Raw genomic sequence first — 25,591 nt, 5'->3', positions numbered from 1 at the left:
GTGACAAAACCGGGTAGGGAAATGCACCTCACACCTTTCAGGAACATGAAAAATCAGCATTAGAATGTGTTATTTCACATTTTGTGTTTTCGTCAAAAATGAAATATGTATGCCTCTATGAATTAGGTATTAATTTATAAATACATTGGATCAGTAAAATTATTGGTAATGATTCTGTTAAAACCCATACACCAATATGTCTACATTGGGCAACTATGATATAGTACCAATTAGTCTCGTTACTAAGGCCTCCCCAATGGCGCAGTAATAGTGTCGTCGCCTTGTAATCAAGGGGCCCCGGGTTCGATTCTAGTCCAGTCCCGATTAGCCTTGCAACAACAAATCAATACAATACAAAATCTCCCTCGTTACTAATAATAATATATATCTGTGAGGGGAATGATTTGTAAAATAAATTTTAAATTGTAATGTCTTTCTTATGTATTGGATACTCCAGTGGTAGAAAAGTACAGGTTGCCCGGTAGCCATGGTGCTTCAATTTTTAAATTTAGTTCCATTTATTATTATTTTTTTAATATTTCAAGTTCGCTTATGGAAGTTTCTGTTCCTTTTTTTTGTAAATAACAGGTGCAGTATGTGTTTATTAATGTTTGTATTTTCTCTGATATGTTTCATTAAATCCTAATAATAAACATACCATTATTGATTTTTGCACTATTTTCCAGTAGAGTTAACATTTTCAGCGATACGATAGAGTCGGCCATATATTAGAACGTATTTCATAGTTATTCATGTTATTGCCAGTTGAGCTTTCTTTAGTGAGGCCACTTTTGTGCAAGGATGAATTACTTTTAATCCAATCTTGTATTAATTAATAAATTAAATGTTTTAAGATCTTATCTTAGTAGAATTCCTGGCTTTTGTAGCATTTATTTGCAAAAGTAAAAAATGGTGACTCTTGAGAAAAAGAGTCTTGCATCTTAATTATTTTTAGTTGTTTCTACCCTCAGGTTCTGTGGAGAAATCTTGAGGATACTGGAAACGCGGGGGGATACATTTGAATTTTATGTGGGAACCCTGTACTAGAAATTGCTTATTTAATTTTACTTTCCAGGGGCATAACATGAACGGCATCCTCGACCAGCCCTTGAGCATCTCCATCTGCCATGTTCGTGCGGCTGAAGTTTTTCCGAAAAAGGCCCTGGAAACGGAGGACAGCCGTTTAACTATCCCTTACACCCCGGTATGTGGAGAAGCGGTGGAGTTTCTGGGAGCCACGTCGGACGGGGTTCTTGCTCTTTCCAACTACAGGCTCTATCTCCAGTTGAAGGACACTTATTTTAACATTCCACTCGGGCTGATTGAGCAAGTTGAAGTTCGGGATATCTTCTTCCTCCATATAAGCTGTAAGGATGCTAGATCGCTGAGGTAGGTATTAAGGTGAATTAATTGGACCTTAGTGTTGCAACCATTGGCCAGTCCACTAAGCAATGATGTAGAAATCCCCTAAATGTGTCAAATTGTAACATTACTCTCCTGTCTTCAAGTTCTCTAAATCCACTGTTATTTCTAGACCTAAAATGACACAAAAATTGCTTAAATTTGCATGTGACCTAAAAATTACCCAAAACATTTTTCAAAATTAGTTTCTAACATGGTTTTAGTTCAACAGGTAATGAGTTAATTTTATAGAGCTGTTTAATGGATGACATTACAAGATATTTAAATTTACTTTAACTTCTTTGAGGGAAGCGGTGTGATTATTGCAGAATGGGCAATTTAAAATAGACTTACAAAAAAAAATACAGTTTTCTTTTTGAAAACTGAAATTACAGCAACTTTTCACAATAAATTGAATTATAATGAACGATAAATGCTTGTTAGATTTTTTTGAATAAAAATCATTGTGTATTGCCTGCTAGCAGGGTTGTGCAATTACGCGTAAAAAAGGTTTTGTACATGACATGTAAAATACGTAGAAAACTGAAAGTACGTAAAAAGCTAAAATCAAACTTTTTTTTAAATACAAAATCATGATTTTTACAATAGTTATTATTATGTATGGCAGTTGTCAGTGGTAGGAAACCAAAAAAGTATTTGAAAAACTTTCCTTCTGAATTTGTTTGTGCTCGAACATTGCAATTTTACAAACTGCCATATTCACATTCACATGATAATGAGCCTATGCAAGTGTATAATACGCATGAAAAGGAATTCGAAGCTGTTACTAAAACTTTGAAATCCAATCTAAATAAATTGTCGATAATCGTTATGTTATGTTATAAATACAAGTACTCTTGTATATTAACATGTTTCTCTATTTATAAACATCTCGGAAAGAACAGTTCTGTTTTTTAAAAAATCTGTTAGGGTGAGGGCATGAGGTGGCTGTGTAAACAATCTTCACAAAATAATCATTTTGTGCTGAAATATGTAAGAAAACTGAAGTTTAAAATGTAATTTAATTGAGGTAGTTTTTATATTACTAATTTACGAAAGAAAATTCATTTCTTACATCTGTATAAAAAACTGGTTTTCTACGTGAAGTAAATTGCACATAATTTTCGTAAAGAACGTAATGAGTAAATTACCTTGCCAACCCTGCCTGCTAGTAAATACTTGTACTTGTACATTGAGAAGCTCCACTCTGCTTCCACTGAAACAATTGGACCATACCGAAAGCAACATGTCCTGGATTTAATTCACAGTCGGCAAGAGAAAAGATTCACCTGACAGAACCTGAAAAATAGGTGTAGGAGCTATTGCTATAGGTGTACATTATTTGCTGGAAGTGTTTGCTTATGTGTGGACAAGCAGATTTATTTTATTTTAAATAGTGAATTTTTCTCCTGTGCAATGAAACTGCACTGGCATAGTTTTAAAGGTGGTGTCATGAGCACCTGTGGTCCTTAATCTTCCAGGGAGCCACACCCAGGCCATAAGCCAGGAGTTATGCGTGAATTCTACTTGAATGCTTCTCCGTAGATGTGGAAAATTGTGACTTATTAATCCAAAACGATATTTTCCTTCCTCGATGAAAATTAAAGGTAAACTGTGATAACTTGCCTCAGGACATTTATATGTATGATACATTCAGATGAGATTTGAATTAATGAAAAGCTGTGTTGAAAATAAAACAAGAGTTCTCTCAATAGAATATGTAAAGTCGAGGAAAACTCGTAACATTTTGCTAATTTTGAGACCACAATGCAGGAAAGTGTTCCACTGCAATTTCATTTTTCTCATTTGTTCAGTATGTTAATTTCAGCAACATGGTGATTTTTCATTTCTTTCAATTTAAGGTGCACATTTTCAACTAACGAGCATTGCTTGGAATGGTTCCGGCGAATCCACAAAGCTACATCTTCACCAAAGAGCATCGAAGAGATGTTCGCATTTGCGTTCTACGCCTGGTCAAGCGAGGAAGGAGGGGAGGAAGTCCTTCAGAGGCTTTGTCTGGATGGGAGTATGAGCAATGGGGAGAATTTGGCCCAGAATTTCAGAAATGAGGTTTGTAATGCATCTAACTTTTATTGTGGGTAATATATTCTCCTAGGTGCTAGTGTGTAACCTTGGGTTTAAATGATGTATTTGTATTGGCATCAGGGGCCACCCCGATGGTGCAGTGGTAACGTTGTCGCCTTGTCCCGGGTTCGATACCTGGTGGAGGCACATGGCACAGTAGTTCGGATCCCACTTTAAATTTTTAGGTCCAGTCCCGATTAGCCTTCCTGTGCATAAAGTGGACTTCAAACAACAAATCAATCAATGTATTGCTATCTGCATGTATTCGTAACACATTTTGGTTTCCTGTTTCTGTTCATTTGAACATTAAATCATGTCATGAGAAATGTCTTTTATCTACAGCTTTCAATCAAAAGGGTCATAAAATAGACATGTTGACAGTGTGACCATCTTAGTGTACTGGGAGGGGGTGAGGTGTAAGGAATTAAGAATACACGTGGATCGCTAGTGGTAAGAACCAGATAAATAGTATGTGCGAAGATCATTGTGGAATTTTGTTTTTGGAGCTGATCATTTTATCAAAACATTTTTTGTTCCAGTTAAATAATGAAGAACTTGAAAAAGATCTAAGATCAATTACTACGTGTGTGAGTACGATTTGTCGATCAAAACGTTTCAGAGGTCAAGACTGCCTCCTTCTTCAGGTTAATGCATATTCTTAGGCACCAAACATGGTGTCACCTTAAGGAAGTGTAGTTGAGGATGCAGGTTAAAGATTATGGTAAAAAAGACTTACTGAAGAACCCGCATTGTTGCTACGAAAACAGTCATTCTGTCCACACACAAATCTAAAATCGCTCATGTCACAATCTTAAACCTCATAAAAGAAACTTCCGAAGCGCTTTTAGAAGCCACCTGGCTTGTGCTTGGTAGAAGGGATGTTCAGCGTATGCTCAACACTGAGATGGAAGCTAACTTCCCCTCCTTGGTTTTCCCCTCATGAAACCCGTGCGTCACCAGTCCAAGGTGAACTCGATTTCCGCCTCAGCGGCCTTCCTAACCTCGGACGTAACATGGAAACCCTGGCGTCATTATTCACAACTTTATCCCATTTTTTTTGAAAAATGCAATCCATCCATCTTCCAAATTCCCATTGTCCCTATTAAGTTTATTACAATTATCCGTGCATATATAGGCTGTTTCATAAACATTCCTATCCAATTTGTTGTTCACTTTTCTGATAACTTCCCTTGTTGCGATCTTATGACCGCTAACTAATATGTGTTCTGAAAGTCCAGTTTTGGGTATCCCCTCCTTTATATCCTTGTCATGTTCACCCCACCTGATGTGCATCCTCCTCCCCGTCTGTCCCACGTATTGCCACATTCGCATCTAATCCTATAAATTCCCTTTTGCCCTTCGGGGTTATCTTGCTGATTCCCCCCCTTTTTTATATTCGGTGAAATGCTTTTCAATGCTCCGAGGGGCTTTCATTCTCACATTTTACACCATACCCTCGCACTGTTTTTTCAATTCTTTCAGACACACCTTTACAATAGGGGATTCCGACAAAATAGGTTTCATTTCTGCACTTACCTACCCCAGTTCCATCTTCCTCTTTTTCTTTATCGCTATAAGAGCGTTCCCTCCTTATTATTTTCTTGGCAGTCTGTTCCATATCCAGTATTGTATACCCATTTTTTATACCCACCCTCTTTATCCATGCTTCTTCTTTTTCTTTTTCGTCATTACATAGTCTTTCAGCTATGATCGAATAGTGTTTTCCCTGAATTTCTTGTCAAAGTTATGGTTGAAATAAAATTTACACCTTACATAACCTTCGGGCTGCTCAATTTGTCTTCAGGATACCAACAGAATTAATCTTACCAGTGGATGCAGCAGTGGTTAGCACAGAATTCTGTGTGATGAACAACAGATGCTGTGCTAAATAGAGCCCATCTCTGGTTATCTCATGATCTTACCACTGAAGCTTGTAGATGTGAGCCCTAGCACATGCATTGTTCTTCTTTTGTCAATTTCATGCAATCAGCAATCGTTCTCATTGTTGCAATTAATCTAAAGGGTCAGTTCTGGTCTGTCAAATGAGGTAGGGTACTGTACGTAGTAAAGTGTTAGTTTATATGACCTATTTGTTAAGAACATAGGAATGTGAAATTGAAAGATAAATCCTAGACAAATAGGAGGAAAACATCCTCTGCAGGAATTTAGAACTTAGGTAAAAAGTACTGTTAAATGCTGTAAAAATTGTGAACGGTAAGGAATGTTAATTCTTTTTGAAATTTGTAATGTTTATCTCCATGTGCATATGAACTGATTTTGCTTTATGTTTAATCGATGTTGCGAGTATTTTTCTCTGTATTTGAAGTGCAAAATACAAGACTCTAATATTGATGATGATTGCAGAATAAAAGGAAAGAGACTAGTATCGGGAAGATTTTTTATTTTGGTAACAATAGTAATAAAAATCAATAACTTAGGAATGGATTAGAAAGTTGTAGAATGTTGTGTTCCATAACTAAACATATAATTAACCTTCAGAGGACATGCAGTTGAAATTTTGACCACTCTGTGTATTGAGCTGAGGCCAAGTGGACGTGGAAGCAAAACAAATGCATTTTGAAAATGACAATTTGTTCCCTCCAAAAATTATGTAACGTATTAATGGGGCATTCCAGCATTACATGTTTCACATTTCACGCACACAATATGAGGTTCTAGATATAAGGTTGGATTAAAATATTCATAATGAATTGTTTTCATGGAATTATGAAGTACTTGTGTCATGTATGTGATGCTTTAAAAATGTAGCAAAATTTGACTTCATTGTCAGAGAAGCATGTAAGCTACAGATGCTAATATTTTGTGTGATGACTTATGCAAATTATATTCATTCACAAGCATTTAAACCTTAGTACAATTAAACACACTAATAATTTTCATTAATTCATTTTGTTACATGGAGTAGGACCACTTTTCGTGTAATGCCCCAAATGGATATTACTCTTCAGCCACGAGTAAGAGACTAACATGGCCAGTTTAAAAAAATATGTATTTATAAATTTAAAAAAATATTTTGTTTAAATAGACCATTTTCCTTTTCGTCATAGGTTGGAAGACTTAAGTTCGACTTGAGGGCTTCCTGGAGGATATCCCATTCCAACGTGGATTACCGTCTCTGCCCATCCTACCCCCAGTTGTTGCTTGTGCCCGCCTGTATTTCAGATGAGATTTTGGAGAGTGTAGCAAGATTTCGTAGTGCAAGGCGGATTCCAGCAGTAGTGTGGCGGTAAGTAATTGCTTTCTTTTTGGGGAAGAGAACATATGCAGCGTGCCCACAAAAAATCGAGGAAAAGTCTGGAAACTTGCAAATGCATCCAATAATGTGGAAAGTCATTGAAAGTAAAGTGTTTTTTGTACTTGCCTTGATTTAATAATGAAAATAAATTCCATTCTTTCCTTGACCCAGCTTTTTGATGTGAAGTATTCTGTATAAAAATGTTTTTATGGTTTATGTGGGTTTCTTTATTTCAAGTAATGTTGGATAAGCTTGATTTTTTTAAATAGTAGGTGCAGTTAAATGCTTAAAAACTTGGTTATAGGCATGGCAAAGTAGCACTGAATGATCTCGAAATTTTTCTTAATATTACCTGGAAAAGACGTGGAATTTATTTTGTCAGCATTGTTTTGAACACTGACATTATAGCACAATGAACATGGGGTGTGATGAATATTTCCTGTATTGGTTTGTAAGAAGAGTTACTTTCTTCTGATGAAATAACATTTTCAAGGTACATATGATTTAGAGTCACTACTTTAGGCCAATAATTATTAAGAATTACTAGCAAGATTGTGTGTTAAACTGTACTATTAATTTCTATTTATTAGTGGGTCTGAAATGAAGTCCATCTCGCCTGCCTGGAGATGGATTTTACAAGCTGTTTCACTAGACCCTAGCTATAGCTCTGTTCCTTAACATAGTCAGTCTTCTCTTAACAGTTGCCATTCCTATAATGTTTTGAGTCCTCTGTGTGGCACCTGTTCCATCTTTGTGTTACTGAACAGAGCCTTGTGACGACTTCTGGCAATTGCAAATCTTGAAGAGTGCTTCGTGAATTAAATGAACTTTCTCATTTCATGTTCTGAACAATTACTGCAGGTAGAACAAAGATTCCCTAATGGGAGATACGGCAGTGACCTTACTACTGCCTCCCTCATATCCTATAAAAACAACTGCTGCAACATGCCGAACAGCATGGCCAACCAGATGATACAACCAAGCAAGCACCTCTCAACCTCTAACCCTGCCACTTGGTTAAAAAGTCTTGTCAACTGATTGTAGACCAAACAACACAGTACGATCTGCATCCAAGATGCTCTTAATCCATGCCAATGAATGCAATGAGCCTTTGAAATTGGCAATATCCCAATATGAAAGATCACCACGAATACAGAAAATCTGCTTCATCTAGATGTGTGTTTTATTTGACAATAATACTAGTGTTCTGCTCCATACTACTTATTTGCATAATATTTCAACTGCATTGCTCATTACGTGAATGTGCCTCCCCTATAGTGTAGTGGTAAAGTTGTCTCCTTGTAATCAAGTGGCCCTGGGTTTGTTACCCAGTGTAGGCACACAGTGGTATCCCAGTGTAAACTGTAGTCCATTCTCGATTAGCCTTTCTGTCCATAAAGTAGACTTGAAAATGGATCAATCATTTAGTGAGTAATACCAGAAGTAATTTTGACAGTTTTTATTTTTTTTGTTCACCTCTGTGAACCATTTACAAAATAGATATTATTTAAAAATGTTTATTTTCCAAGTTTTGTGTGTTCTTAAAGGGTATACATGTGACAAATAAATCAAACTTTAAAATGAAAAAAAATATTTCACATTTCATTCACTTTTCTTCTTGAAATTATATGTAAGTCCAAGCAACTGCTATCATTCTAAGGTGGTAAGGTTCCCCAAAGATCTTGTGTTAAACTGATAAAGGATCATTTCTAATCACCCAACGAAGTGTGAATAAAAAACACCATATTTATCTATTTTCGTGAATGTTTCTTTCATTACTAGAAACATGTCAAGTAACCCCATGTAACCATTGAGTAACACCGAATAAACTATGGAATTTTAATATAAAATATTGTTTAATTGAAGGCATGCTGGCAACGGTGCTGTTATTGCTCGCTGTAGTCAACCGGAAGTGGGTTGGTTCTACTCACGGTCTTCAGAGGATGAGGATTTGCTAAAAGCAATTGCCGACGCGTGCGCATATGACCAGGGGCGTTCTTGTGCTGTTATTGAACCTGAGAACCAAAATGGGAGTCTGGCACCATTGTCTAAGGATTTTGTTGATGAACCAGAAGGAAATGCAACGGAGAAAGTAAGTTCCAATTTCATACAGTTATTGAGTAATATTGTATGTATGACACATTTTTTTTAAAGAAAATTAAAAAACCCATTTTTGAGAATATGGCTACAAACATAATTTTACACTATCTTCAATTGCTTTTATCCCGACATAGGCATGCTAAATCTCGTGTGAAAGAGCCCTTCAAGACCTTTCCGATGCTGTTTGAATCACTTCTATAGGTGTCCTGCAATGCATAATTATTGGAAGCACATATTTTTGGTAAATAAAAAAGCAAAATTTTGGTAGAAAAACAGTCAATTTGAGGTTCAAAAGCGGTAAATAAAATTTCGGTGTTATGGAGGTGAATAATCACATCAAAAGTGCTATATAAAATAACATTTTGGTTGTAATATTGTGAATATAATCCTAAATTTGATTTAAAAGCTGCACTTATTACACGAAATAAACTTATCCCTTCTAATAGAACATTTTTGTAGTTACCAGACTATTAAGTTTATTCCTGTGTAAAGAGGTCCGTCCATTTTTGCTTCTCAAATATTTACAGCAGAATTAAACAATTTTCCGTGAATTGCATAACTCACAGGATACTCCAGACTTGAGAAAGTGTGAAAAATGAACATTACAGCATGTTATTTCATGTTTTCGTCAAAAACGAAATTTGCATGCCTAATAATTATCATTATTTTACAAGAACATTGTGGGGAGGAGTGGATTTTTTGTGATGAAATAATTCTCGTGTCAAATCATGGAATATTTTGAAGAAAAACTGGTATCTTGCTATGGTATAGCTCCAGTAGAAAACTTGTGTATTAAGATTACAAATACTCTGAACTACTTTGAATTGTTCAGGTTTTGAATTGTTCAGTTTTTCAAGGAACTATCTGTGGGAATCTGTAAGACTATTAGCGTTGGTAAGGTATTGTCTCAGCCCTAATTTTAAACCAATAAGTACAAAGCACTGATGAAATTTACTAGCTACCAATAATCTTACTGAAATGGTATGTTGGCTACCTATTCAGAAATTTACTTGAGAAAACCATGATGCATGAATTATACATAGAGATATACATATTTAGTTTTTGATGGAAACATGAAATGTGAAGTATCACACTGTAATGCTCATTATTCATGTTTTTGAAAGGAACGAGGTACATTTTCCCTCCCATGCTTTGTCATGGAATGACGCGAAATGAACTGCAAAATCCTAAATGAACTGTTCAACATGAATTTTTAATAGTTTTTCTTGTATGCTTGTATTGTAGAATTATTTTCCTGTAGTTTACGGTTATTACAAGCATAAGAAAACAGTTTTTTGTTGTGACGTTTCAGAACACACCCTCCCTTCATCAGACATTTATTTTCATTTGACTAAAGATACAGTTTAATCATATATAAATAATGAATTTTTAAGTATATTTCTAATTGTTCTGTGAATCATACAAATCATGGAAAATTGATTAATTCTGTTGTAAATATTTGGGAAACAAAAATGGACTCCTTTACACATGAATAAACTTTATACTCTGATAACAGCATAAATGTACTACTAGAAGGAAACTGTTTATTTTGCGTAATAAGTGTGGGTTTTAAAATCAAATTTAGGGGTATATTCACCATTTTTACACAGAAATTACTTTTTTATATACAGTGTGTGCAGTTCAAACCTCCCACATTTCAATTCATCATTGCTAAAAGGTTATGAAACATAATGGAATGAGAGTGGTACATAATGGCTTGCAAGTGGTACTAGACGAAACAGAAACTGAAAGAATTTTATTGCATGACCTCAAAGTTCACCGTTCTCTCACTATGCAGCTCCACAATCTCATAAAGCACAATGGCGACTCCGCAGCAACGTGCACAATCTGTATTCTGGTATGCAGAGACCAAATCAATCATTACAGTGCAAAGAAATTACTGGAGAATATGGAGGTAAAGCAACTGATGGGAAAACCATTAAGACATGGAGTTTTTGGCGGCTGGAAGTATTAATAAACAATCCGGAGGTTCTCAGATTGGATATTATTCGAGCTACAAACGGTGCACACATAAAGGTGTATTAGAGTTCAGTGTAGAGGTGTATTGGTGTATTCGTGTTTAGTGCTTCATGCAATAAAATTCTTTGAGTTTCTCTTTCGTCCAGTACCACTCGCATTCCATTATATTTAATAGCCTTTTAGCAATGATGAATTAAAATGTGGGAGGTTTGAATGGAACACCCTGTACTGCTTTTGATCCTGAAATATTGCCAGTTCTGTACTGAAATCTTGATATTTTTCTTTTATAGTACGTTTATGTAGTTATCAGAGTAATAAGTTTATTCCTGTGTAAGGAAGTCCATTGTTGTTTCTCAAACGTTTACAGCAGAATTAATCAATTTTCTGTGATTCAGGCTTCAGAAAGTGTCACATCGGTAAATAAACTTTAAATATCGTGTTTGAGTCTATTTCACATCTTGCAGTTCATTTTGCATCATTTTGTGACAAAACATGATTGGAAAATACGCCTCACACCTTTCAGAAACAGTGAGAAAATATAGTTAAAGACAGGTTGCTAAAGTTTAAATCTACCTTTATAAATACTGCTCAGCAAGGCAGCTCTTGCTTGACCAATCTATCGGTATTACTTTCACATGCTCCTCAGTCTATCTCAAATAATTCCCAGCTTGATGTTATATATTTGGACGTTTCAAAAGCCTTCGATAAAATAAATCATAATCTTCTTCTTCATAAATTACAATCCAGATTTAACATCCATGGGAAATTTCTATCCTTACTACAAGACTATCTGAGTGCATGAGAGCAGCGTGTTATCCTTCCTGGCACCTCTTCCAGTTTTGTCTGGAGTTCCCCAAGGAAGCATCTTAGGCCCACTTTTGTTTCTTCTTTACATGGATGATCGCCCCGACCGACTGTCCTCTCTCCCTATAAATATACTTCTGTTTGCCGATGACTGTAAACTCTTCACAGAAATCTCATCAGAACACGATGCTTTAATCTTACAGTAAGCTCTTACAGAACTACTTGTGTGGTGTCGCCAGTGGAAACTTCAACTGAATCCTAAGAAATGCTCCTGCCTCACCATTTCCCTAAGAAGGAACAAACTCGATTCTGCTTACTATCTTGAAAACAATCCCATCAAAAAAGTTTCCTCACAAAAGGACCTTGGAGTTATCATCAACAAAAAACTAAACTTTAATGAGCACATTACGAACACTACTAAAAGAGCAATGCGGCTTCTCAATATTCTGTACAGATTCACTGAAATCCAAAACGAATCATCCATCAGCATATTTTACAAATCCCTTATCTCCCCCATTCTTGAATACTGCTCTCCTATCTGGACCATGGCTTCAAAAACAAATCTCTCCCGGATTCATTCTGTCCTCAACTTTTTCCTCGCCATTGCTCGCCACAGAATACCTTCTCTGAGGCACCTTCACAAATCAGACATTATGTCTGTCTTGAATATCCAACCACCACACACTCGTCGCGAATTAGCGGACATGAAATTTTTGCACAAAATCATGAATGGTAAAATTAAATCCGAATTTCTGCTCAACAAATTTCATCTACGCATCCCCACATGGCCAACCCGCAATGTTAAGCTCTTCCACAATCCCACCATAAGGCTCTCCCTTCTACAGCGGTCTCTTTTCTACAGGCTTCCTTGCTCATACAATAACCTGCCTACAAATGTGGACATATTCTTGCCAGAACAAATTTTTATAAAATTGTTAACGATGTATGTATAATTTTGATTTGTTTTCAGTGCCATCTTGTACTCTATTTTGTTGTTGTTGTTGTTATTGTTGTATTCCTACTGTTACTGTTTCAGTGTAAATTGGTCATTCAGTACTGTATCTGAAACTTTAGGTAAAAAAAAAAGAGAGAGTATTACAGTGTTATTTCATATTTCGTGTTTTCATCAAAAACTAAACTTATGCTCAATAAACAGTATATTGTAATTGATTTTTTGTATGATTACAGAAAGTTCTGATCATGGATGCTCGGTCATACACGACAGCTGTTGCCAACAGAGCAAGAGGTGGAGGTTGTGAGTGTCCTGAGTACTATCCAAACTGTGAGATTCAATTCATGAACTTAGCTAACATCCACTCGATACGGAAGAGTTTTCATAGTGTCAGGCAGTTGTGTGCATCTCCTTCAGACCAAGCCAAGTAAGTACATCTGCCATTGATAAGTAACAATAATTATAAATGGAAAATAATGACATGCCATTTGTCACATTTGGCTTACCTTGAAAATCAAAGCAGCATAGGTATAAAATACCGGGCTACTATAAATAATGCATTTTATTTTCCAAAGTAACATGTATAGTAATGATTGATACATAAAAAGAAACTGAAACTCACCAAGTTTTCATGTGACACACACCAGGTGACATTACTATTACAAAATGGCGACAGTAAGGGGAAAAGAGTTTTTGTGTCGGAATCTGTGAGGTGTTCAGTTCATCTGTTACTGAACTGTGACTTCTTCCTTCGAGGGTACGTTAAAGACTGTGTTTACGTACCCCCACTGCATGACCATTGACAGGAGAATGCTACAAAATGTATGAACCAAAGTAGACCACCTCTTGGAAGTGTTTAGTGAGACCAACAGGGCACGCACAGAACATTCGTAGTGTGTCAGGAAAATGTGATGAGTTTCCAGCTCTGTACCTAACATTAGTGTATGTGTAATACTTTGGAAAATATTGTGTTTTGAAATCCGATGAATCATTTATAGTAGCCCTGAATAAGAAAACTTTTTAGCTTGTTGGATCCAAACTATAGTGACTGTGGATACTTACTCCCATCACTTTTATCTACAATTACTATTTTTTAACCCTAGGGGAAATCACCGTACATGCATGGCGAACACTGCACTGCTCAAATCAAATTAATGTAGAGAGATTGTGTGTGTTACTTTAAGACTGACCAATTGCAAGTAGGCTTATGTAGTATGTCATGGCGTGAAATGTATTAATTGGTTCATTCTCTAGTGACAGGTGTCACTGCCACTTTGATCTGAAATCTCTCTTATGTTACTGCAGACATTTTATGAAGAGGTCTGAAATTCTAGGAATTGTTACAAACATTCCTTCTATAATTTATTACAACCTGCAGTTGTTGTGAGCTTGCTGTTCGTGTCATTTTATTCATGTAGGGCAAAACCATATGGTTGATTTCTGTTTTTAGACTGCTGAAAGTTTGTATTAAAATTTACTACAAAGCTGATTACAAATTGTGAACATTAAACACAACAGTAACGTAAAGTAACCAGGCAAGTCTCACACAATATTAATAGAAGTTTCATGAAAAATATGTTGAGGACCCTGCCATCATGCATGTAATTGCATTATAAAAATTCCATGTGTTATTTAGTATTCTGTTTCATTCTGTGAAAAAATGGTGGAATGAAATTTAGCCACAACTTCAATTAAAATAAGTAATTATAATGCTGTTGCAATTTTTATTCTGGAAGAATTCAGCCAGGTGTCATAAGACCTTCTCTGGCCATCTCTGGTGGCGGATCAGGTGCCTCCCCGATGGCGCAGTGGTAGAGTCGTCGCCTTGTAATCAAGGGGTTCCGGGTTCGATACCCGGTGGAGGCACATAGTTGTTCGGATCCCACTTTAGACTGTAGGTCCAGTTCCGATTAGCCTTACTGTGCATTAAGTGGACTTAAAACACCTACTCAATCACCAAATCCAGATCCAGAAATTACTGTTGGGAGGGTACAGAACCAAACCTACAATTGCACTGTTTTATATTAACAATATATTTTATTCATGATTGGGAAAAGAGAGACGCGGTAGTATATAAATACGGAGAAACTAGTACTCACTTTTATCCGCGAAGCTGTTTTTTCTTCTTTTTCGATTAATTTCAGTGGCCACTGCCACCATCCTCGTTGGAACTTGCTGCGCTGTTGCTTGGCGTGCGTCTTTTGTTCGTAGTTCTCTGGCTGCCGTTAGGTGCGCTGTGCATCTTGGTACGTCGTCTGCTATTTCCGGGCGATAACTGCTGCAGTAGTGGAATCCAAGTATGGTGCGCTTGCCCGCTATTGATGTTTAGTTCGTGCGGGAAGTGCATTATGGCGTGCGTTTCCTTGATTTTGGTGTCTATGAGCGTGTGGGCAGTGTGTGTGACTCGAACCTTTTGAATTTTATGGCTATTGTATTTGATATGTCTAGCAAGACCAGTAGTGGGTTGGGCTTTTTTCGCATCTGCTAGGTGCTGTTGGATTCTTTCATTGACAGATCTGATGGACCTGCCGATGTAATGAGCCTTGCACTCACACTCAGCATCATATACACCTGGGTTGTCAAGGGGGGAGAGGAAGTACCGTTTGTGCTTGTTCAGTTTGTCAGTTATTTTGGAGTTGGGTTTGTGCGCTACTTTGATGCCAAATGGGAGAAGGGCTTTGGCTATGCGGTTGGAAGTGGTGGGATGGTAGGGGAAGGCAAACCATTTATATTGCTCGCTGGGGGTTGGTTGTGGCTGGGTTGCTTGTGGATGGGTTGATTGTGGTAGGTTAGGGTGTCTGACCTGTATTTCCGCCTTACTGCACCAAGTGGAGAGTTGTGATTCAGTGTAGCCATGCTTCAGGGCTATTTCTGTGATGGTGGCTATCTCCTCTCGTAGATCCTCTTCTTTGCCACAGTAGGAGAAGGCTCTTCGATAAAAGTTTAGCCACACATTGGCTTTTTGCTTAGGGGGATGGCTAGAGAGAGCATGTATGTACTGGTTGCCTGCATCCGGTTTTCTGTAGACGGTGGTTGTGAATTTGTTAAGTGCACGGCTGATGGTGATGTCCAGGAAGTTGATTTTACCAAGTTTTTCATGCTCTACGGTGAAGTTGAGCCTGGGGTGGATGCTATTTAGTTTGTTCACTAGGAGGTTGAGTTCTTCTGCCTTTTTATATACAACTATTGTGTCGTCCGCGTACCTTCCATATCGGATGTGTTGTAGTTCTGGAGTGTGGAGTATCTCTTTTTCAGCCAGGTGCATGACGATGTTGGCTAAAGGAGCTGATAGCGGGTTGCCCATCGCAAGGCCCTCGGATTGGTTGTAGAATTTATCTTCAAACTGAAAGTAATTGTGTTTTAGACAAACTTCCAATAGTCTGGTTATCTCTTGTACCTCTAGGGCCGGGATTCTGTTAGTTGTCAGCCATCTTTCCACCGAACGCAGTGCTAGGTCTATGGGGATTGAACTGTACATATCTACTATATCAATGCTGGCTAGTTTTGCACTGTCAGCTTGCACCATTGAAGTTACCAGATTTTTAGCATCGGCACTGTTGCGGAACACGTATGTAAGTTTGTGGTTGAAAAGAGATATTTTGTTTTTTAGCCAGTTTGTTAGGTGAACTGTGGGGTAATTGAAGCCAGCTATTATAAGTCGCATGGGGATTCCAGGTTTATGAGTTTTAGGAATGCCATAGGCAATGGCAGGTGAAGGGTGGGGATTGAGGAGGAATTTGTGGTCTTGTTCACTAAGTATGGCACTAGATTTCACTGCATTTTTCACAATTTTTAATATATTTTACCTTTAGCAGGAGACAGCTATGCTCTTGGATTAGATTTTTTAAGGGGTCCAGAATGAAGTAGATGGTTATTTTAGTATATTTTAGGTAGTCTACTCAGATTGGTCCATCGAAAGAAACAATTTCGTTGTAGATTAGAAATATGTATGGGTTTATAAGTGACATAGGGAGTTTGAATGTATTTGAAATTGAACATATTGCTACCAATTTATTTATTGCAGATTCAGCTTGTGAAGTTACATAATCCATGTCATCGTTCCATTTCTCGTACTTTCACACCTAGATATTTAGCTTCCTTTAGTCTTCTAAAAATTTCATCTGTGGGTGATTATCATCATTCAGCTTACCCTGTAGGATTATAAAGTGGGTCTCCTGGGTGGCAATCATCAATTTCAATATCGCACAAGTCCTCGAAAGAGTTTATCGCAATGCTGAACTTTCTTTCCAACTCTGTTCTTGAATTATCTTATATTACAATTATTACGTCGTCTGCATAGTCTATTTGTGCTTTTGATCCCAAAATATTTCTTAATTTTTCTAGAGATGGTTCCAGGTTTAGATTCCACAATTCTGGACCTAGAATTCGTCTATGTGAACATCCCTGTGTTGTTGATTTTGAGGCCGTGAAGTTAGGACATTTGATACGTTTTCCTGTCAGTGCAATAGCTTCCATAGTTCTGTCGAGGGTTCCTGGGCAATACCTATATGTCTCTTAAGATCCTGGAAAGACGTGGCTTGGTTGGTACAGGTAGATGTCAGTTCAAAGCCTCACAACGCCAGCAGTGTATAGTAACAGTAGTTTGCTGTTTAGTGTTTATGATTACTGATTAGCATGCAAGGATGATAAGTGTATAATTTCTGAAATTTGCAACTGCAGCTGGCTGAGCCTATTGGAAGGGACGAGGTGGTTGCAGCACATGGCCGGGTTGCTGAGAGCAGCAGTCACAGTGGCATCGGCTGTAGAAAGAGAAGGACGACCAGTATTAGTTCACTGCTCTGACGGATGGGATCGCACTCCTCAGATAGTTGCTCTGGCTGAAATGCTCCTTGATCCATACTATCGCACATTCGAGGCAAGTATTTTTCTTACATTTTTAATAAAATATTTATTAATTTTTCTTCTCACTGCAGATACTCTTTCTTCAACGTTGATGGTCAAAAATTGTAACAAAGTTGTTCAGAATATCAATGTGTACATATTCCACTGCAATTGTATGTATAAATTTGGTAAAGATTTGCTTTAAAATGTGAAATAAAAATTGCATTTGAATATTGAATTGGTTATCTAATCAAAAGATCACTTTATTTACACAACGTTGGTTTTATTAACAGTTTTTTTTACACCACTACTTCTTAATTCCTTTTAACTATTTATCCATGTTTTTCTTGTATGTATATATTGCTTACATTGTAGAATACTTTTGTACATTTTAATATCTTTGAACTATTTTTCATGTTTTTCTTGTATGTATGAATTTCTTACATTGTAGAATTATTTTTATACTTTTTAATCTCTCTACTATTTATCCATGTTTTTCTTGTATGTACTAATTGTTTGTATTGTAGAATTTTTCGTTTTCTTGTTTTCAGTTGTTACAAGCAAACACTGTTTTTGATGCAATGTTTTGGAAAAGAAAGTAAATATCTGATGAAGGGAGCATGTCATCGCACCAATGCCAAAACCGCGAATGTGCAAAATTTGACTTCTTCACCTAAGTGCATTTTATGAATACTTTTCAATAACTGATCCCTATGCCAAAGTCGCCCATGTGTATGATCACTCCAATGTGAGTTATTTTCAATTCTTAAAACACTTATGTTATTCAAGATAAGTTTCTACAATGCCAAAATGATGAATATGTTACATTCGTGAGTTTGGCATTGGACTTGTAACAAAAGGAGCACATTCAGTCATCTGTATGTACTTCAAGACAAGGTCCTACAATGCCAAAGCAATGAATGTGCCATGTAATTGAGTTTAACATTGGACTTGTAACAAAGGAGAACAGTCAATCATACTATTACAAGAGAACTCTTTCTCATTTTCTTCCTGCAATAATGTAAGGTACCATTATTGCGGTTTCTTTTGAACAAACAAAAATAAATTTATTGTCGAATCATTAGTAAGACTAAGATGGACCTGAGTGGAGGTACAAGATGTGTGGCTCCAGCACTTCATGCTTTGAATGACGAGGATTTTGATGTATTCTAAGATTCTGTGAGTTCATACCATCCTTCAGGTGATGATTCTGCAGATGACAATGCTGATGAAACCAGTAGTGAGTTACATCCAGGAGCAGATAACAACGAAAGTGACATACCTAGAAAGAGGAAAGGAAATCCATCTCGGTAGAAGAAGAGTGTGAGAAAGCGTAGCTGGCTGAAAGGAGAATCGTATACAGGACACCGTGGAATTGAACATGCTGCTCGTCCTATGTTACCTGCCCCTTGCTCTAATAAAGTGAAGCACAAATGCTCAACTTTTATCAGTGAAGCCGATAGAGAACAGTTGTATTCAGAGTTTCGAAATCTTTCCACTATTGACGACCAGTGCCAGTTCATAAGGAACCACAAGATATATTAGAGATTAAAGACGAAAATTCTCAAATCGCTATTCCTTCACAGTTCAAGATGTAAAGAGGTCAGTCTGTCGAGAGTTCTTCATGTCCACATTAAATATCACAGATGCATTAATAAGAAGTTCCCTAAGGAAGTGTACCGCAATAGGAATACTGGAAAAGGACAAGAGAGGGAAGCTCCCCCCTCATAATAAGCTCAATTTTGGTGCCGAAGAATTTATAAGAAAGCACGGTCCTTCGTTAAGCATAAGTATTATGTACAGGATGTATAAGGAAGATTGTATCAAGAACAATCATAATGCTGTAATTTCTTACGTGAAATTTTCTAAATTTCACGTAAGTAATTTTAAACCGCGTTTACTGCAACCATCATGAATAATGCTGTAAGTTTGGAAAAATACAGGCAAGTGTACAATCTTGGGTTCTTCAAACCAAAAAAGATGCATGTAAAAAATGTGTGGCTTATAACAACATGACTGAGGAAGAAAGAAAAAATGCATGATGATGATTATAAGCTTCACATGGAAAGAAAGAACTCTGCAAGGAAGACTAGTCTCATCAGGATTCAAACGTCGTGTCTTTCGATTTTAACCTTCAAGCAGTCTTAAATGCACCAAAGGAACCGGCAGGTCCAATATTTTACCTGCGGAAATTGGCAATTTATAATTTGACAATATACAATTTGGGAAATCAGAATACACACTGTTATGTCAGGGATGAGACACAAGGGAAGAGAGGAGCAACAGAAATTGCTTCTTGTGTTTATAATTATGTGATGGCTCAACCTGAGGTAACTGCAGTCCATATGATGTCAGATTGTTGTGGAGGCCAACAGAAGGATTCTATTTTTGCTGGTATGTGCATATTTCTTTTAAAACTACATCCTTCTTTGCAAATCATAGATCACAGAAATGGAATGTGATTCTGTACATTCGGTGATTTAGAGGAAATCGAAACATGTTCAGGTTTACACCACTGAAGGATGGGTGCAGCTGATTCGCACTGCCCGAAGCAAACCAGTGATTGTGAAAACTCTACTTCATGACGATTTTGATGACTTCAAGTCATTTTCTCAAGATCAAATTCTGAAAAAAATTCCATGGAGAAGACTTTGTTGGTTGCAATATCGAAGAATGGAGACCAGAAAAATATTCTTCAAGCTTGATTTCCATGAAGTCATCCTGAAGCAATCAAGAGGCAGACCAAGCGACGGTCCAATACCGAAGGTCTACAATGAAGAACTTCCAATTGCTGAAGCCAAGTTACGGGACCTTCAAAAAATGTGTGAGGACTTAACCATTCCTAGGGAGTACCATCCATTTTACAAGTTGCTGAAAAGCAACAAAATGGTCCGTGATAGCTTACTTGAACCTTATGAAGATGAAGATTCGGATTATGAATAATAATTGTGTGTTCTCTTTTGTACTTTTTACAATACTATTTGAAATTTAATGTCATTTCTGGTGTGTGTATTAATAAATGTATACCTAGAATAAATAGTAAAAACCATAAAAACTGGTACACATGCTCTTTGAAATTGTAACTATATTGTAACTGTAGAGTTCATAAAGACAGTCCCAGTGCTTTAATAATTCTTTAAAAATCCTTAAGGAGAGAAATAAAAGTCATAATTTAACACACTATGAATGGGTACAAATTTCGCCAATGACAATATTTACCTAAATGTAAAACCTGATTTTTCTTGCATCCTTGAATATTAAAACCCGTTTATCTCAAAACTAACATTTTGCACATTTGTGGTTTTGGCATTGGTGCGACAAATGTGTTCTGAAACATTACATCAAAAGTGTGTTTAAGTGCCTGTAACAACCATCAAGTACATGAACCATTATTTTCTTCCATCCTTGAAGAAAAAGTGAATTTGGTTCGAAAATTCGAAGAACAAAACCAGTTTTATGTTATGATTTTATCTTGTTTTCAACGTTTCAACTATATTTCAGGGTGAAGATTTTCTTGCCAAGCATTAACATATCTAAATGCTAGTAATTTTAGAGGTTCTGCCTCATTTCCTCTCTAATTCCCCCTTTTTTTTTTGCATATTCTTTTAGGGTTTCCAGGTGCTGTGCGAGAGGGAGTGGCTTGATTTTGGCCATAAATTTGCTGACAGATGTGGTCATGGAGTTGGTTCGGATGACCCCAACGAGCGGTGCCCTGTGTTCCTGCAGTGGCTAGATTGTGTCCATCAGCTGTTGCATCAGTTTCCGTGCAGCTTCGAATTTAGTCAAGAATATTTGGTAAGTTAACTGTATTCAAACTACATTGTAATTTTAGAAACTTTATTCTATAACTGGGTCCGAGTTGTTGTGTCCTACTTCATATCAGTATGTATTTAGTTGCAATGGTATTGGAGAATTTTGCTTTGAACTTAATGCGATGCTGCTTGATAGATACTTTCTTCATCATTCTGATAATGTGGTGAGCATGTGATGTGCTGACGGGCATTTTCAAGGATACCAAACTTATACAGAATTGCAATTATTGTAAATTCTTATGTAAATAAAATATATAATGGGCATAAACAGCCATATGCATTGTTGTAAGTCCAATAAATATATTGATGATGATGATCAAAACAAGACAAAAGAAAGTTCGTAAATTTATTGCAGTTGGAAACTTTGACAAGCATCGTAATAACGATTTTTGTTCCGCCAAATATAGTGCACTTCGTAAAATAACTTGGTGACATGGCAAGGCAAGATAAGTGTGAAGATTTTGTAGTAATATGCATTGTAACTTTCAATGAGCTTAGATATTTGTGTACATAATGATATTTTATAACATTGGTCATTTTCTAAAAATAATCATGTGAACAGCAAGGAAGTAGTGCAACTTAGTAATATTGCCTGACTTATCCTTAGAAAAATAACATGCCGAGTTCTCTCCGTGTTCTCCGAGCTTGTTTTCAAAACACAAGCAAGGACAGCCTTTGAAAAGGGGTGAGAAACAGATTCTACTCAATATTTATGTAACGTTCTGTCAGTGGTATCCTGAGAAACCAGTAAATGAAGTGGTTAAGTTGGTATCCCAGTGCAGTGGTGTGTCAGTGTCTGCAGTTTTAAGGGTTATGAAAGAGAGAATGACCGGGAGAGTAACAATGTATGCGGCTGCATATTCGTCTGATGTTTTGAGAGCGGGTTCTCACATTCAGAGGCTCTTATATAAAATGAATAGGTGCGGCGAACTATGAGTGTAACAGCAGATGATTGCGGTCATGAATCAGCTGACGCAGAGTGATACATCGAATCGGTGAGACCGTTTGTTTACAGAAGGTCTCAGGGTTGGTGATTTACACTTTAGGTCACTGCAATGGATTTTACCTTTGAAAAAGAAAGTATGTATTTCAAATTTTTACTTTGTAAATCCAGGGCATACAAATTACTCATTTACGTTCATGAAAGTAATAATAAATGGCAGAATTTTGCACTAAATTATAGGCTGTTGATAGATATATCATACTGATAAAATTATTGTTAATATTACTGATAAAGTGACACTGATTTTTTGCATATAGAGTACCAATTAATCTTTCCCATTCCTAACACAGACACACATTACCTTCCCTATACTTGTGTTAATATGGCAAATGCTGGATGATTGCGTTAAACATGACACTCTTCTTTTTGCAGGTGAAGTTGGCTCAGCATACATACTCGAATTTGTTTGGAACATTCCTCTGTAACTCAACCCAGGATCGCATAGCCAACAGGGTGTACGAACGCACATACTCAGTGTGGAAATTTCTTCGAGCCAATGACGGCCAAGACTCGTTCAGAAACTACCTATATTTTGCAAAGGATCAGGTATTTATTCAGTTATGTGTGTGTACAACCATGAACCACTGGTGTGTTGTTACAGAATTATCATTGTGTAGTGTAACCGATAGTGTTTTCTTGGAGTTTTTCAAGTGTTCAAGCTAGACAAAGTTATTGGTAGGGGCCTGGAAGGTTATGAACATAAAATACTTAAAATATGCACTAAAAAGGTGCAAAATATGAAATTTAGAAAAACATTTTTTTCCCCAAGTATTAACAAATGAAAATTATATTAAAGAGGAAATAAAAAGTAGGCTTAATTCAGGAAATGCATGTTACTTCTCTCTTCATAAACTTTTGTCTTCTCGTTTAATATCTAAGAAACTAAAAGTTAAAATATACAAAACAGTAATTTTGCCTGTAGTATTATATGGATGCGAAACTTGGTCCCTTACATTGAAAGAGGAACATAAATTGAGAGTATTTGAAAATAAGATCCTTAGGAAAATATTTGGACCTAAAAGGGATGAGGAGACAGGTGAGTGGAGAAGGTTACATAATTTAGAACTACATAATTTGTATTCATGTCCAGATATTGTTAGAATGATTAAATCAAGAAGACTTAGGTGGGCAGGCCATGTGACACGAATGGGAGAGGAAAGAGGAGTTTACAGGATTCTTGTTGGGAAACCTGATGGTAAGAGACCTGTAGGAAGACCAAGACGAAGATGGAGGGACAACGTTGAGACGGACCTAAGGGAAATTGGTAGGGATGGAAAAGAGTATATAGAACTTGCTCAAGATAGGGAAAGATGGAAGGCCTGTGTTGCTGCAGCCATGAACCTTCGGGTTTAAGAAGGCTAGAGAGTTAGTTAGTTAGTGTTTTCTTTAGTTAGTTAGTGTTTTCTTTAGTTAGTTAGTGTTTTCTTTCAGTTACTGCAGAACCCTACACGTAAACAGATAATGTTGTTTTATCAGGTCGTATAAAAAAAAGAAAAAGTAAAGTGCTCCTCTGTGCTTTTGCACCATGCCATGAAGGTGTATTGATCTTGGCCGAGCTGGGGGTGATGTGGTCAGCACCATGCCCTTGGCTGCTTTTACACCCCAGAGTTTCCTCCAGGTACCCACTTTATACGACACTGAGTGGGCACCAGAGCCATTTAAACAGGTTGAAAAAATTCCCGGTTCTCCCACGCTGGGGATCAAATCCAGGTCTTTTGCATGGTAGTCAGATTCCCTAATAACTGAGCTACCGCTGCTATCAGCTCGTATGGTTTAACATATAATATATGCAGAAGTTGCGTCCCCAAATTATTCAGAAGAAATGTATTAGATGTTTGTGTGTGTTTTCTATTATGTACACTATGCCCTTTCCAATAATTTCATATTAACGTATGTTTCCCTTGCAGTAAGCAGACATCCCCCCCTCCCTGCCGTTTTACACTCATCCACTTTTCTTTAGTTACAACACTCAAAATTATAATGCCTGTAATTAAGAACACACTAGATGTTGCGAGACATAAAAATAGGAGATAAATTATTTTTTTTTGCAGTAACTATTTTTCTCGATAAATGTTTATATGTAAATGAGAGGATCATATTTACTAGCCATGTTGTGAAGTGTTGTCTTGTAATAAAAGAAGTGTCTGTTATTAATAACAACTATAAAAATAAAAATAGTCTTATCGAATTATTAAGTATTATTATTTAAATGACTGACAACAATAAAGCACTTAAATTGTTAAAATTGCAATGTAAACATTGACCACCCCATTGCTAACCTGTATCATGCCAAGTATCATTTCCTGCTATTCTACTTGTTTTCTGGTGTGCCATTCCAGGTGTTGTGGCCATCTTGCAATGTGAGGGATCTGCAGTTTTGGAGTAAAGTGTACCTCGGTAGTGTTGGCGTCAGCACTGAAGTAGTAGCGACCGAGGATGAGGTGGAGGAAGAACCACGGTTAGGGATGATAAAAACCCGCTCCTGTGATGATCTGTTGACGGCCAGTGAACATGGAGTCGATATGCAAAGGCGGTCGAGCGATCCTAGTATAATGGATAGGTAAGCTCATAGTTCTATTGTTACTCTAGCTAATGTTTAAATTGGAGATGAGGATTATTAACTGTAGAAAGCTAATGTGTCCTGTGTCAAACTTTAAAGCTAACCATTTGTGTGCTGGACTACTGATTTCTTCAGAATTGTAACACAGTATAAATTTTTCAAAACATATTTTATTTACTACATAAGTTAGATCAGTTAGTATAAATAAATAAATAAATAATAACTCGTGGCTCGACAGCCCTTGAAGGGCCTAAGCTGATCTCCCAACTGCCAGTCTCCCTCCCACAATTCTACCTAGAGGTGTGGAGATCTTCAACCGGTAATTGGGTGACGTGGGGTCAGCACGTTGAACCCTCAGCCATTAAAGGAGATTTCAGAGACTGGGTTACCCTACTCACTGGTAGCTCCCCAATTTCCTCACGATGGTGGGTTGCCACCAGTCCTATACACAGGCAGAAAACCCAGAGACTGAACCAAGGCAGACTCAAACCAATGCTGTCCTGCAGTCAGAGCCCAAAGCACAGCACCGTAGACTGCACGTCCACGGAGAAGGACCAGAAGTTAGTTACAAAAGATATGAATAGCATGCAGGAATGCAAAATTACATTTATATTAGTATTGTGTGCACTCAGAACAACACTTTGGTATTCACAGCTTTGGAGCTATGGCAGGAAAAGAATCTGGTCACCCTTCACTTGCTTGAGGAGCAGAATACACAAATCTTCCTTTCTTATTGTTTAGTAACTGCATTCGTTTTTTTTGCATTTCCCATTCAGAATGTTAGCAAAATCTTGTG

At 37.0% G+C, this 25,591-nt stretch overlaps 1 protein-coding gene across 6 annotated transcripts in view; it reads left to right on the top strand.

Annotated features, from left to right (window-relative positions):
• The window catches only part of LOC146002422 (phosphatidylinositol-3,5-bisphosphate 3-phosphatase MTMR3), a 57,387-nt gene that overhangs the window by 10,853 nt on the left and 20,943 nt on the right, over nucleotides 1-25,591 (top strand). For all 6 annotated transcript variants that reach the window (XR_014443704.1, XR_014443705.1, XM_083140246.1 and 3 more), the window contains exons 3-11: nucleotides 1,076-1,389; nucleotides 3,264-3,471; nucleotides 6,555-6,733; nucleotides 8,609-8,834; nucleotides 12,815-13,005; nucleotides 17,259-17,454; nucleotides 21,030-21,215; nucleotides 22,608-22,781; nucleotides 24,575-24,795. Coding sequence is in view for 4 of the 6 variants with exons in the window: in XM_083140246.1 (XP_082996372.1) it covers nucleotides 1,085-1,389; nucleotides 3,264-3,471; nucleotides 6,555-6,733; nucleotides 8,609-8,834; nucleotides 12,815-13,005; nucleotides 17,259-17,454; nucleotides 21,030-21,215; nucleotides 22,608-22,781; nucleotides 24,575-24,795 (1,886 nt within the window). In the remaining 2 variants the exon portion in view is untranslated. The remainder of the gene's footprint in view (nucleotides 1-1,075; nucleotides 1,390-3,263; nucleotides 3,472-6,554; nucleotides 6,734-8,608; nucleotides 8,835-12,814; nucleotides 13,006-17,258; nucleotides 17,455-21,029; nucleotides 21,216-22,607; nucleotides 22,782-24,574; nucleotides 24,796-25,591) is intronic.

The sequence above is a fragment of the Lepisma saccharinum genome, chromosome 18, assembly GCF_977018435.1.
Source record: "Lepisma saccharinum chromosome 18, izLepSacc3.1, whole genome shotgun sequence".
Taxonomy (NCBI): domain Eukaryota; kingdom Metazoa; phylum Arthropoda; class Insecta; order Zygentoma; family Lepismatidae; genus Lepisma; species Lepisma saccharinum.
The sequence above is the reverse complement of the archived record's forward strand: the minus strand, read 5'-3'. Positions and strand labels throughout refer to the sequence as shown.